We start from the raw sequence: 15,520 nt of genomic DNA on the forward strand, positions 1-15,520 counted from the left end.
GGGATGAATGGAGCTGCTGGCTGTGGCACCAGTGCGTGTTGGATGCAGGAGGAGGAGCAAAGACTTCACCATCCCTGTCCTCCACCCTAGCACGGAGTAGTGCTGCATGCCAGGCCCACATCCTTACCGAGGATGTGTTAGGAGCTGGAAAGGATGGGAGGAGAGCAATGACATCCTGGGAAAGGACAGCATAAGGTTGGTGACAGAGGCCCATGCCCAGAGGAGAGCTGGAGGCCTCAGCAGACCTTCAGCTGACACTGGTACCAGCAGGGGGAGGGCAGAAGATCTGTGACTGCAGGGGTTTACTGGAGGCTGAGGAGGAGACTGGAGAAGGGCTTGGAAGGGACATCATGGAGGTGTCAGACCACAAGCAGCTCTGATGTGACACCAGAAAGGATTTAGGAGTGCAGGAGGGAAGAGCAAACCACCCCCTTCCCACCCTTCGTGCTCCCCCTGCTTCCTAGCTTCCAATTCAGCAGACTGGAGGAGAGTGGAAGACTCGTGGATAATATCCCATCTCCCAAAACCTTAACCCACTTGATTCCCAGCTCTGCTGCAAGCACAGGAGTGAGAAGAGCCATAGGGTTCCTGTCCCCAGGAGGTCCCAGTGCAGTCCCAGGTGATGCACCATGCCCTGTGAAGGAACATGGAGGTGCCCCTGTCCGCAGCTCTGTCCCCTCCGGAGTCACAAGTGTGGACCACGAACTGCCAGGAGAAAAAGTTCCTGAGCAGCATCTCTAAGCCTGGGCATCAGCCAAAACACAGTCAGCACTTTCTGTTCAGGGAGCTCAATACTGAGAGATATCCTCGAGGTCAAAGGCTCCTGCACTCTAATTACCACTCACAAATCTCTCCCAGAGGACTCTCGGGGTGAATGCTGGCTGCAGTGAGATGCCCTGTATTTTAATAGGGAAGGGAAAAAATATAAATCATGGTTACTCAGCAGCAGCAGCTTGAAGAAAGGACTGGAGTGTGCAGAGGGCAGGTGCACGCTTGTCTGTGGCCTCAGCATCCTTCAGCATGGCCAGGTTGGGCAGGAGGGGAGAAATCTCTCATGGGACCCTGTCCAGGGAGCAATACCATAGCCCCTGAAAACCAGTGTTTTGAGAGGTGCTTCACACCCTTAGTTTTACTTTTTGAACCCTGCAGCTGCTGCTTCTACACGCTGCTTGTTCAGCAGCTCAGGTCCCAACAAAGCTGATACTTGATTTTCAGTGAGCCAAGATTCATCTGGTAAGCAGGCAGAGGCCTAAAATCCCCAATTTGCCCTGAATTCATCCAAAGGCTTGTGAAATCCTGCTCGAGGATGGACAGTCCCTGCTCCCCCTGCTCCATCATTAGGATAGGACTAGGCAGGGCAATGACAGAAATTTCAGCAAAACTTGTGTTACAGGGGCCAGCTGCTCACTGCAGCATTACTGCTGTGAGCAAGGGGACAGAATAACCCAGCCCTTGCTGCAGGTCTCTCCCCAAGGTCAGAGCATGCTCCTCTCCATCCCAGCTTTTGTCACTGCTGCCATCCCAAGATGCTGCTACTGTGCCTCAGGACCAGGCAGGCACAACAGAAGGCTGCACAGGAGGGAGGTTTGCATCAGGCACTTACAGGGAGAGTGAAACAAAGATGAAAGAAAAGGAGAAAGCAGTCCCCAGAGATTAAAGCAGCTGCCCTAATGCAAAAATAGCACATTTTACTTACTCCTTGATGCCCATCGGTCCTTCTGCTCCCCAGTGCTGGCTGCCTGCAATACCCCTGGGGCAAGCACATCACCACCACAGAGGGGAAACAGCACACAGTGGATATTGACCTTCCTAGCACTGAGTATCGAAGCCAGAAACACTGTTCCCCTTAGCCAGACTGCAAAGCCACCTCCTAAAGCCCATCAGGGATATCCAGCACCTCTTGGAACTTCCCTGTTGTACAGCTGCATCTCTTCTTACCACTTAAAACAGTTGTAGCCTGCAACACAAGGTATGAGCCCTCAGCCCAGGCACTTTGCACCTGGAAAGGGAGCCCAGAGCTGAGCATTAAGCAGTGATGATTGTGAGCGCCAGTCCCCAAGGTGGGTGATAACCCCCACACACACACGCTCCCTGCAGCCCTCCAAACAACCAAGCAGCAGTGGCACCATCCCCAGAATGTCATTAAGTGCATGGGAAAATTATTTTGTGGTAAATAACCATATTACATGCTGTGGCCTCAGAGGGGAGAGGACAGGCATGCCAAAAGCTGACTCCAAACCCCCAGTGCCGAAGGTACCTCCAGTGCAGGGGCCAGGCTGTACCCAGGCACACAGTGTCTGCCAATTTCCTTGGCACAGCACAACAGTGCTTAAAGTTTCAACATGAAGCTAATCCTAAATAAAAGGGTAGAAGTGCCCTGGCGGGTGACAGCCCCTGTAGCTCTTACATCTCATGGCTGCCCTCAAAGCAGGCAGACCCTAGCAGCAAACAGAGAAAATCCCCCTGTGGGATTTCCTTTAATTTAAAAAAAAAAAAAATTATAATGTCTCGTGTACAACAGCACAGTCTATACTGCCAGAACCAATTCCTGGTGCCAGAGGAGCTGTGTGTGCTGCCAGGAGAGGCACGGCCCCGTTTCAGGGCTGGTCAGGAGCTAAAGGTGAATAACAAGTCAATCTGTGGAGTTAAACTCTCTTTGGAGCTGCATGCCAGTGCTTACAGGCCTACAGCAGCCACACAGTCACCTTCCCCTTGGGGCAGTAAGGCAGGAGAAGTCACTGGAGGGGATCACATTTGATCTCAGAGCTATCACTCTGACTCACTTATCTTGTAGCATGAAGCAGGGAAAGGAGCTTTCTGCTAGGAGTGGCCTCAAGGAGCAGCTACGGAGTGAGATCTGTGTGGATGGAGGGATGTGAGCAACCAGGTTTGCTTCTCAGTCCTGAGCCCACACCACACTGCACACTGGAACCAGCCCATTCCATCCAACCGTGTGCTTGCAGAGATTTCTTTTTATCCTTGAATGCCACTTATCAGCCATCACTATCTACCCCAGGGACATCTGCTAAAAAGGTCATGACTGGGGACAGGCTCATGCCTCACCCATGTTCCTGCAGGCTGATGGTAAAGGGCATGCTGAGGCCATTTCCACCAACCAGGTAGAAATATCTGGTAGAATCCAAATATGTTTGCAAAGAGCTCCTGCCTCCACTTGCACAGTGACGCTGCCAAAACAACTGGCACTGCCAGCTGTGCTCAAACATCACTTAACCCAAGGTGCAGCCTGTGGGTGGAAGTCAGTTCATGAGGTCTCTTCTGTATTTACCAGCCCTGATAGTGGGAATTCAGCTCCCAGCTTGGGCCATTCCCCATTCTTGGGAGCCTACAAGACACACAAGAGCATGCACTGAGATCCAGTGTTTGCAACCCAACCTGAAGGAGCAGAGATCTGAGTGGGCTCAGCCTCCCCAGGTGCCACATTTTCCAGGGGGGTCAAAGGAAGACATTCAGGTTATCACCTCTTTGGGCCAAACAAGGGCAAGCCAGATGCATTACTAGACAGTGACAGCCTCCAGGGCTCAATCCAGGCACGCAGGAAGGAGCCGCACAACTGACTTATGGAAAACTGGCTTTGGGGAAGGATGGGGGAAATCATCTCTTTCACCACTCGTTTTGATCACTGGATCCAGGACTTGGTTGCATTGAAGCAGGCAGAGAGCAGGACATAGGTCCATATGCAGGACTGAGCATTTTGACAACCTCTGATTTCTTCTTACTGGACAGCAAGCAAACCAAAGGCTTGAAGCTCTGGAAAAGTTCTCAAAAAATTTTTAACCCCCCTCCTGCAGTTCTTGCAAAAGATGGCCCCAGCAGCAGGTCCATGCTCAGGCACTGTTTGTTTCTGCCAGCACCCTCTGTATCCCAGGAGTGCTGCTCACCCCACTGTCCTGGCACTCTGCTCCTGTCACTGTAAGTACCGTGTTGCCCACCAGGGGAAAGCACACCACAAAGCTGACAGTCACCTACTGTGACCTGTCGAGAAGAAGAAACCTTTCATAAGGACTTGATGAGACCAGGAAGGGCATCATGTGTCATTTCAATTGTGATTCTTTGCTGGGGGAGGAGGAGCAGGGAGGCGAGGAGACAATTGTTGTTTGCCTTCATGTTTAAAGCAATTTGTTTCCTCCCTGCCTATTCTGCTGCAATGATGTAATGACAAAAACATCATGTCTGAGCAGCATCACACTTCCCAGTTTGGGAGGAGGAGAAGCCCTGGGGATAGCACAGTCTGCTCTTCCCCAAAGAGTAACGTGCTTTATTAAGACAACAAGGAAGTTCACGGCCCTTTCATGCTCCACAGCAAGATGTGAAGAGCTTCAAGTGGCGCAGCCTGGAGTGCCAATCGTGGGAGTACAAGTGGAAAGTATGATGAGCAGGGCAGCGGATGCCAGAGCATCCCGAGAGTCATGTAGTGACTGCTCTTAGCAGCAGAAAGGAACAGCCACCTCAGCACATCCTGCACGCAATGAGGATGGTGTGCCACCTTCTCCTCTCACCATGCCCACCTTCCTGCATTTGTCTTTTCTCTGGCATCCCCATTTTATCAAGGAAGGGCACGTGGCCAGCACTTCAGACTACCTGCTGCAAACACCAGTATGGGCTGGCCAGGTCGTACTCACATTCAGGAGTCTGCAGCACAGCAGCAGCTTTTGCCAAGACAGTGCAGTCTTGTCTCTGAGCACAGACAGGACATTCCGGCATTGCTAAAACCAGTATTACCCCTGCAGTGACGTAAAAGAAGGGAAATTGAAATTTCAGTAAGAAAGGGGTAGGAGGGACCGTAGGGAAGAAGAAACAGAAGGACAGTGTGGTGCTTAATAGAAGAGACATGCTTCATACATCACCTCTGGGGATCAGAGTTTTTTCATCACTAGGCTGAATCTGAAACATGATGGAAATATTGTTGCTCCACTCATTTCAGAACAGTGTGTTGTTTTTACAGACTGCATCATGTTCTGTGATTTCAAACACACACCTGAAATGCGTTTCTGAGTTGAGAAGAGTCACTAATGACACTGGAGAAGAAAAAATAATAAATCTATATCTTCAGACATTCGAGCCACGCTTCGACTCTCCCACGCCTCTTTGGGAAACCAGTGTACCACAAATGCATGAAAAGCCATTTCAATTATTTCTACTCTATTTGCACTTGACACTGATGTTAGGATGAACACCATCACCTAGTTTATTCAGGCAGAGATAGTGCCTGGAAAATAGGACTCTGATAGAAGTTATGGCAAGTTACCTGTGCAGAGGACAGGAAACGCCACAGAAAAGGTCTACTGGGTGTGTAAGCACAAAGCACTGAACAGCCAATGCACAGTGGGTTCACAGAGGAGAAAGGATGAGCCTGGGTCATCTGCAAGTCAACAGCAGTCATTCAAATTCAACACACCAGTTTTTTTTAAAAAATATGATTTCCTACTTATTTATTTTTCCTTTAATAACACAGTTTAGCATTTCAGAGTTCGGCATTCTACACTCTTACACACTGTCCTTGTTTATTAGCATTTAAACACAAAAAGACATAGCAAGACCTCCAAACACAAATAAATACAAAAACACAATATACAGTAAACTGAAATACAACATATAATAATGCTATTGGGAAATTAAGACATGTTGCTAATTCCTTTTTTTATTATTATTTTAACAACATGGTTATTGCTGAGCAATAAATTATACATTTTAAAGTTGTTTTTCCCCCTAAAAGAAAAGGACGAGAACCACTGGTTACCAGATCACTTGCACTGTATCCTTACAGCTATTGATAATTAAGACAGGCAGAATATACACAATCAAATGAGGCTGGCCTTCTTTGGTCTTTGTTTTTGATCATAAAACTGAACACAAGTGTACCGTTCACTGAAGAGTATGAGATTAAAGAAATGGATACACAAGTTTCAAACACATTAATTTGTACATTATTCTCAATCATTGATGTCTTTTCCATAGATAGTTCTTACAGAATTTCTTGGAAACAAATTTCAGCTTTAGTTTTCCTGATTATTATGTTGTTCCATGCATCTTAAAGGTTATCCTACTTGTCTAAGAGAAATGGACCTACACTTAGCCCATCATCTCCTAATGGGGTATTTTTCACAGCTCTCTAGTCACCACTAATTCATTGGAGTTTTATACCTTGTAGAAAAAAATCCTGAACGTCCCCATATTTGTTTCTATAAAACTGAAAAAAAAAAAAAAAGTATAAACCAGACAACAGCTATAAGAAAAACAAAACAGGTGGATTACACGATGCATCAGCAACGATGGAAGCTTGTACCTTCCCATTCCACAAGTACAGATTACACAACTCTCTGCCAGTGATGCAGGTCATAGTTGGAATACGTGTCCTTTCAGGTGCGAGCTATATTCAAATACAAAGCTCGGAACACTACGCAAGAAAATGACCTTTACGAATGATAATGCTGGTTTATCTCAGTAACCCTTAGACAGAGTCAAATTTTATCACTACGCTTCACACTGCCAGCAATGGAGCGTGTGAACACCGGCATTCCTAAGAAGTTAAAAAGTCCTTGCAGAACTGGCAACCAAATTAAAAGCTTAGTTCCAAAGGACCAAGAACACAAACACCACATAGAGACAACAAACCCTTCCCCAAATGGGTAGGTTAGTAAGCCACAGAGTTGGGATCCAGATTTGAATTCCACATAAAGTCTGGGATGTTTGGATCCAAGGTTTTGGTTCAGGTGCTTCTCTGTGAAATTTAGAACTTATTTGAACCCTAAGGAACTAATCCTAACTTGGAGGGGAAAAAAATGAGAAAACACAGCCTACATCATCTACACTAACATCATGAAATGGAAGACAGAAGCTGCAGTCTTGACCATAAATTAGAAGAGAAACAGGAATAGTCAGATCCCTTATGTGTTGTATATCTCTACTCTTCTAAATCTTAAGAGGATATCCCTGAATCAACAGTCCCAAGTTTTCCACCACCTTCCTATCTGGTGCTTCTCAGCAAAGGCCTGGATTAAGAGGCAGGAAAGAACAATTAAGCCCTCTAGATTTTGGTTTACAGAAAAAGGGAGAAAGCCCCACAAGAAAGAAATGGTCAGTCACACTGACTGGTAGAACAAAGATGAACCCACTTCACTGTAAAATGGTATTCTCCCTCCTCAGTTAAGAGGAGCATCAAACGAGACTTCTTTTGTTAGGTGATTCTGAACAAACAGAGCAGGACACACATTTGCTGCTATTATTCACACTGACATGCTGTGCTGGCCTTCCACTCTGCAGGCTGTCAAAGCACTGCCAAAGAGCAACCCACGTCTGGGCCACCACACATGCACAACCCCAAATCATGACAGCTTGTATGTTTATTCTAGCCCTTACTGTCCTGACGTGGGTCTTCAGTGTATGTCAACTTGTTTTTCGGTTCCTTTAAGGGAGAAATGTATTAAAAAAGTAAACCCTAGTGATTTGGAGATAACACTAGGGACCTGGAAAACCTCTCATTCAGTTCCAGCTCCAGGAGATTCCTTTTGTGACTCTGGACAAGTCACTTCACATCTCATCCTTGATTTCCTTTTTTCCAGAAAAGACAAATAGCACTTGCTATGCACTGTACACAGTATTAAAAACTATTCTCAGACAGATTAAATTGCCAAACCAATCATTTTTATTGCAGCAGCTATGACTTCAAGGTCAACCAGAATATAAACGTATTGACTGAACAGAATAGGAATTCCAGGAAGAGGTCCAGCTGCTTTTTATCATCTTTTGTTTCTAAATTAGAGGAAAAAATTCGCAATTAAAAAGTTGCCCATCACTATGGTTGTTTAAAACACAGGAATCTCCAAATTATCGGAGCATGAGGAAGAACATACGTCCTTAATTACATTTCAAGGTCTTCAGAAAGGCTAAACAGTTTTTGCTACATACAGGTCTTCAAACCTGAAAGATAAGAAACCAAAGTCTGCCCTTAGCCAAGATCCTCCCTTAGCAGCAGCAAGTTACATTTGCACCAATTGATCAAGTAAAACTTGGAGGAAAGGGTTTTGTTTCATCACTTCTACATAAAGACTTTGCATATACATGTGCATGCATGTCCGTGTGTATATGGATGTACCTACACACATACAAGTAATTTACAGAGCAAAAACTAAGAGATTACGTATGCAACCCAAGAATTTCCCCCCCTTCACCTATTTGTATATTTGCATAGTTAAATCATATCAAGGCATCAATACTGCAGTCACGTTTTTCACTCTTCTACAGTGCAGGCAACATTTCTGTCACTCCCTACACTTTTCTCTCTCTTGGACCAAACAGCACCAGTGTTTTAAAAACTAAACAAAATATCAACAGAAACCCTGCACTATTGGTGAAATGCCTATCCCAGGTGATGGAACATAGATACAAATAGGTGGTAGCTTTTAAACTCCATCTCAACAAGCCATAATTGTGGCCAGCTGAGGAAACAGGAGCAATACAATCACAACCTAAGATGGGTTCAGCACTTAAATTCCAGATAACACAAACCTCTTTTACCTTTGCATTTGAGAAATTCACCAGGCACAGAAACAGGCACATATCTTCATCTTTCCTTTTCCAAGTAGAAAACACCACAGGAAAAGGAAATAAGCTGCATTTCATATTTTTTTGTATTTTTAAGAAAGCTAGCATGTTTTTTCCATCAAAATTATACTACCCACCATTCCCTTTTCCTATTGCACATTCTCTTTGTGAAGAACAACATTTACAGTACATGGCTGAAATCAACATTGCATATTGTAAGTCAGCAGTTGAAGGTGTACCATGTAGACAGTAACTGAAACAAGACCCCAATTAATTAGTTCGGAGAAGTAATGCAGACATGGTGCTGCATCATAATCACAGGTTGGTCTTTAAACACCCAAATAGTTTCATCCTGTTTAGAATTCAAGACTTTCTAGGTAACAGATGCACTCACCCTGTGCTGAGAGTGTACAAAAAGGGCAACAAACAGATTGTCACACACTGGAATCTCCCTAGAGAATGTAACTTCGAGCATCATGGTGGAGAAAGAATACCAACAAGAGACTTCAGTTGTGTGCTGCTAAGAATTACTAAGCAGAAGACAAAAGGGTTCCATTGAAGAAACTCTGTTCAAAGTAATGCAAATACTCTGAGACCCCCTTGCAATAATGGCACACTCCAGGAGTTAGCCAGGATTCAAGAGCATACATGAGGGCAGGTTGTTGCCCCATGAATCACTTTAAACAGACAGTCCCTAGAAAACTTTGGATATCTTAGTCAAGAACAAAGAGAAAAAGGATAAAAGGGCATTTCAGCAATGAGAGAAACAGTTAAATAATTTAAAGTGTTGACTAAAGCACCAGGTATCTTTTCCTTTCAACTTAGAGAATATACAGTGGCCTTGTTTTCACAAAATGCTACATACTCCTTGCTGGAAAGCAGAGGAAACCGATTTCTATGTACACAGTAAGAACTCTACAGAGATGGCCCACGAGTTCTGCGGAGAAAGGGGTGTTACAGTCAAGGCTTCAGGTATTCCACAGCAGGCGGTGTCTACATTTGTGTAGCAAGATCCCGGATTTCACAGTACGCAGGGTTGGCAAACTGGAAATTCTCTGGCAGCTTCATGTAGTTTTAAAAAATAAGTGCAGTAGGCCTCCATTTTATTAACTGTGATAAAAAGCATATATGCAAAAATATTTTTATATTGATAGCACATTACTGCATTATAAAAGCTGCCCAAGTGAAGCTGAAGATTCTGGCAGCTGGTGCTTTTGGCACTTGGGAGATGTGGAAAGCAGCATAGAGATCTGTGAAATACAACAGTGACTGATGTTTCTGCTACAGTGATCGGCATTAAGATAGTTAGCAGTGTTCATATTTAAACTTCTCTACGAAGTTTCTGAGTCAATATCCCACCAAGACGAGATATTCAGATCTCTTAAAGCTACTAGTTTAGGCTGTGTGCAGACTCAGGAAGACTTCCCTATTGGTTTACACATTCGCATGTTTCAAAGTCCTCTTTCAATCACCAAGGCTGGAAATGCTTTTTTTCCTCCTCTTTTAAAGAGCCTGGATTTAGAAGCGCAATTCTGTCACAGGAGTTGGAAACTGTAGTCACAAATCTGCAGAATATTCTGGGCCCTGCTTATACTAGAAATCTCCTCCAAGTCCCAGATCGAAACAGGATATAAACTGTTTTGAGATGGCCAAACGGTTTCATTTAAGTTTACAAGACATGCATTAGCAATGGGAGGAGAGTCCTTTGGACATTTCCACTTGGGAATCCTGTTTTCAGTAAAATTCTGTGATGCACAAACACAAAAGCTCAGCTGCCTACATTCACAATTATTAAAATGACACAGGTTGAGCGAACCTTCGCCCTAAAGCGTAAGTGATGGGTTTGCTTATGCAGCCTGCATAAAACTGCAAGTGCCATACAATTATATCTAGAGATATAGGTGTGAGTATATCTATAGATATTTATCTCTTGTGCAGAACATCCTCCTTCCTTCCGTGCTAGAAATTAAATGCCAGCACGTGCCTCCATATTTGAGCTTGCACCTGTTGACAGCTACGTACCATAAAGGGAGTACAGTACCCGGACAATGGAAGGCAAGAAAAGGAAGACGAGTTGCTGCTGACAGCCTGGACGGTCAGCAGCAGGCAGTATTCTAGCAGGTGCCTGGAAAACCCATGAAGACCACTTAGCATGCATTGTATATCCATAAATACTTCTTGCAGGCACTGTGTGTGAAGGCACAGCCAAAAAAGACAACGGCAAAGACAAGCTGAAATACAAAGGCATGAATTCAACTGCACCTTGGACAAAAATTGTGACTATGCCTCAAAAAAGCAGAAAACTGATACGACCTGACAGTAGAGGCTGAGATGCAATGTTTTCTTCTAAGCCCATGAAGGCTGAAAACATGGTGGTGCAAGTCCGCTCTGTTTAAGCAGTTTGTGGGTTTTAAAGAGCACCACAGTCAGGCTATGTCTCTAGACTCGCTTGTCACAGGCTATTAAACAGAAGCAGATGAACACAGCAGGTTGCAATCAGCATGTTTCAGGGCAAGCAAATGCTTTCCACTACAGTTCAGGCTGTTACAAGAAAGAAGCCCGTGCATTCCCCATTAGGATGCTTGTCTGCTATGAGAAGCTGTCACAAGCATCAATATTCACAGCCCCAGAGATCTCAGATGGGTTCATTTCAAGTGATGCCACCTTACAACCACAGGCATTAGAGGAAAAATGTCGCCTGCCTTCACAGTGGCCATGGAGACTGCCTAGTCCAAGCTCCATAGGAGCACTGAGCATAACGTTTTGGCACCTGAATAAGATGGATTCCACCATGGCCAAGTCATAGAAGCTCCAGAAGCCAAAGGAACGGGCTTTGGCTTCTGTTCTGTACATTGCAAGGTACCTAAGGGCTCTGAAGACAAGGCTAAACATTATGCCTGAAGTCCAATTAAACTACCATTTCAGATATCAGAATTAATCTGAATAAAAAGCTATGGTTTATAAGCAGCACAGCACATCTAAGGCACATGTATGCATGCAAGCCACCATCACTGTATTAAGACATTGCTGGTTTGTCTTGAAGCAATGGCTGCTAGTACAGAACAAACATAGAGGCTTTTTTCAGCACTAATCCTCCTCCCCAATACTGAAAATACTATATACTGCTGACAGCATAATGTGCAACATATATAGCTTGATTGGAAAGCATGGGGCAGAACTTTAAAAAATGTACAGGATTCCGTTTAGAACTCCAAAGTTCAACAAATGCCCTATTTTAGGGTGAAAACAATTATAAATCTGATAATGATGCACAGCATCCATGAGTGATTTTTCCTTAATTTTGAAATAGTGTCATTAACTACGACATATATTGTAGGTTTACATTTCTAAAGAGAAATAACAGAATTGAATAGTTTTTTTTTCCTATCACAAGTGATAACCAGTGTTTGATATATTCTATTTTTCTTCCAAGAAATATCAGTCTATCAACAGTTTTAAAATAAAATGTTTTCTGTAACAATAGAACTTTAAATAAAAATATGATTTTGATTCAGATACTTTTGAGAAGACATGGATACTTTTCCAAGATCTTCTGACAAAGTAATTATTAAAACAGAGACCAGATGAGGCCTTAAAAAGACAATATACTATATTTCAGACAAGATTGCACCTCAGTTTTTCAAAGAATATCATATTTGCAACATTACTTCATCATTTCTTCTTTTAACATGCTGACAATTTCCAGCTAGCCCACGTGTGAAGGTTTTTTTGTATTCTAGCTTAAAAGAAATAAAAGTCAGTAACTGATTCAGCACATACTGTATATGTCTTTTCACCTCCAATTGACTAGATCATTAATAAGTTAAAAAAAATCCTCTCTGACCATAATCATTATCCTCATGAGGGATAAGTGATTCTTCAGAGCTCAAGTGTTGCTAGTTCTATTAAAAAATATACCATGGTATGATTTCTTAATGTGTTGCTACTTTCGCAATTGGACCCTATGCAGTTATGCCTTCAAACTCTTCCGTCTGTTCCACAAGGTGGTTCTGTGAGCTTTAGGACCTCTGATTGAAGACAAACTGATACAAAACCCCCAAACGGAGTTGCCTTCTGTTTAATCTGCCTCCCCCATTGTATGTCAGGGGTCTGGTAGATCCGATGTATCCACTATGACTTTAATAAAAATAGTATCATCTTTAATATACGTTCCATTCTCTAGAACAGTTTGAGCCACAAAGACTGGGCAGCCAGATGCAATGTTCATTTCTCCAGTTGGCTTCTTGAAACTGCTGCTGTTTGGATCTGGCTTGAAAGCATCTCCTAAGTGGCGCCGAGACGGTCCCTGATCCATTAGCATGAGAGTCACTTTCTGTTTGAACGGCCAGGGAAGCAAAGCATCGTATTCACCACGCATTATGACAAAGAACAGAGACAAGTGCGTCCCCTTCCCCATGCCATCTCCGTTAAGGTAAACTCTGGCACACATCTTGTAGCCAAAGTATCCAGTATAAAAGGGTTGGCTGTACAAGGACAGAGTCTTCCCCATGACTGCCTCTTGCTTCCGACGTTTATAATCTCGGATTTTCCAAATCAGCACTCCGTTGTAACTCGCAGTTTCTAGAACTTGGAATCGGAGGTCCATGTCAGCCAGCCGGATGTCATGAACACTCAGCATCTGATCGTGTCTGCTCAGCTGTGTCTCTAGCAGGCCTGTTAGAAAGCAGAAGGGATGGGGGTGAGAAAACCGCTGTTTTCTAAAAGGACTGTAAAAATCAAACTGCCAGCGCTGCTATTGTATATGAAAACACTTTCCTCCTCAAGAACCAAACTGCACTTGGCCACTGATGAAGCCGTCTCCACAGGCAATAGTTTGCTGGCTGGCATATAGGTTAACTGGGATTTTTACAAATGTGGGTGTTAATAATAATAATAATAATAATAATGCAGAAGTCAAATATTCAAATCACCTAACAAATTTTTTCTGGTCACTAAACAATATAACTATTGAGGCTTCCATTTTTTGAGAGGAGACTTGGTAGCATTATCTGCATATTGCTATTTAGCAGTCAAGACCTTGAAAGCAGTCACACAGCCTACATAATCCCTCTGAAATTCAGAAGCACTGCTGATCACTCAAAACATGCTTTTCAGGCACTACTTGTCTCAGAAGTGCAGTGCTGTTACCATGCCTAAAGTTCATCATAAAAGAACAAAAAATTCAAACTTAGCTCTGTATTATATGGCAATTTATTTAGTTTGGAGGGAGGGCTGTTTTCTGTGTCCTTTTTCCCCTACATGAAAATGTTAGTCTTTGCACACTGGCAAAATTGGCCAACATACAATACTGAGAAGCAGATAAATTCATAAGGCAAGTTTATTTTATGTAGATCAACTTAAATTTTAAGGTCTTTGTCACAATCATTTAAATACTTACATATGATCTACACTATCTTGCCAAACTCTAGTTTTTACTTTATTCAGCAAGCACATCAGTAACCTTATTCTTAAGCAGATCTCACTGTTTTCCTAGGACCAAATACCCCTCTGTAGCAGCTATTAGGATGGGTGGTTTCAGATGGATGACCATACTGTTGATCCATTCACGGGGGAGAAGAGTAGCAAAAGATGTCAATATACCAAGACTATATTTAAAGAAGCTGCTGAGAGCTATCAGCTGTCAAAGATCGATTGAGAAACTGTTTATAATGAACTAACAATGTAATCAAGAGAACGGTCAATAAAACAAAATAAAAGACAAGAATCAAGCCTAAGAAACAGCATGGAAGCAATGCCACACTATCAACAAAGGAAATACACAGTCTCCTACTCAAAAAAATCAGAAGAATCAGTATTATTGATGTTTCCATATAAAAGCCACAATGGGAGTGCCATTCAAAGGACACCATTTTTCTCTCAACAGCACTGCTGAGTACTTCAGTCCATTGTGCTTGCACTCACTTGTATTCCGAGCTCCTTGCCCTGCAGTTTTATCAACGCTTTCCAGCTCAGTCACTCTGTTCTGGAGGGATTCCACACTGCTCTTCATGCTGTCGGCCTCCTCCCAGTTCTGTCGGAAGGGACGGATTTCTTTGTCCAGTTCTTTGAGTTTCTCTGCTTGGCTGTCGATCACTCGCTTTATAAAGCAATAGTGTATGAGTTAAAATAATGCAAAGACATTAATTTATTCACATTAAAAAAGGATTATGCGTTGATAATAAGATTCAATCCAAATATAAGCAAGTTTTGCTTAAGTGAAATATTTTAGTAACACAAACCTTGAAAATTTAAAGGAATAGTCCATGTACTTATAAAACATTTAAAAAATACTTAGTGCTGCACAGGTATAAATATTAGAGCACTATTAGAATTAACAACAGATTTATTTTAAAAAAGGGAAAGGTTAGTGTGCTCTTGTCTAAGGTAGGGGTTTTTGTTTTTTTTTTAAACCTTTCAATGTAAGAACAATATTCTGAATGTCTCTATATTGGTATTATGGGTCGATACTTTTGGGTTTCATGTGAGAGTATTTAAGCAACAAAGTATGGGCACAACATACCCTGGTGTGAATCAAATGGCTGCTCATGTGCACACATTTATCATTGTGAGTGAGCAAAATAACTTACCCCTCCAGGAAAGCATCATTACTCTTGCACACATGGAGCATGAGTACATACATGTGCAAGCTCCAAGCTCACATAAATTAGTCATCAAAGCCTAAGTTATTATGTGCCCATAACAATAGCAGAAGCCCTCGAGAGTTTAAACACAACTATACCACTTCTGCCCCCTAAAAGCACTTTCAAAATTCCCACCCTTACTTCCTAAATTGAATAAGCCATGCATCCTGAAGGTGCTTGCTGGTTGAGTATTTTTAAGAAAACAAAGGAAAAAAACCCAGTTGGTTTTGGAAAGGCATGAAATATAATACTCAAGAAAAAAATATACAGAAAGGCCGGTATTCTCTGAAAGAGGGGTATTGCAAGCACCTTAGTAT

At 43.0% G+C, this 15,520-nt stretch overlaps 1 protein-coding gene across 11 annotated transcripts in view; it reads right to left on the minus strand.

Moving 5' to 3' along the window:
- Positions 1 to 5,419: 5,419 nt before the first annotated feature.
- Positions 5,420 to 15,520, minus strand: part of TRAF3 (TNF receptor associated factor 3) — a 70,448-nt gene continuing 60,347 nt past the window's right edge. For all 11 annotated transcript variants that reach the window (XM_051769518.1, XM_051769515.1, XM_051769514.1 and 8 more), the window contains 2 exons: positions 14,485 to 14,659; positions 5,420 to 13,236 (listed from right to left, as the gene is read on the minus strand). In XM_051769518.1, the coding sequence (XP_051625478.1) occupies positions 12,665 to 13,236; positions 14,485 to 14,659 (747 nt within the window). In that variant the 3' untranslated portion in view covers positions 5,420 to 12,664. The remainder of the gene's footprint in view (positions 13,237 to 14,484; positions 14,660 to 15,520) is intronic.

This window comes from Manacus candei, unplaced genomic scaffold, assembly GCF_025592945.1.
Source record: "Manacus candei isolate 608988 ecotype Guabito, Panama unplaced genomic scaffold, ASM2559294v1 h1tg000109l, whole genome shotgun sequence".
NCBI classification, from domain to species: domain Eukaryota; kingdom Metazoa; phylum Chordata; class Aves; order Passeriformes; family Pipridae; genus Manacus; species Manacus candei.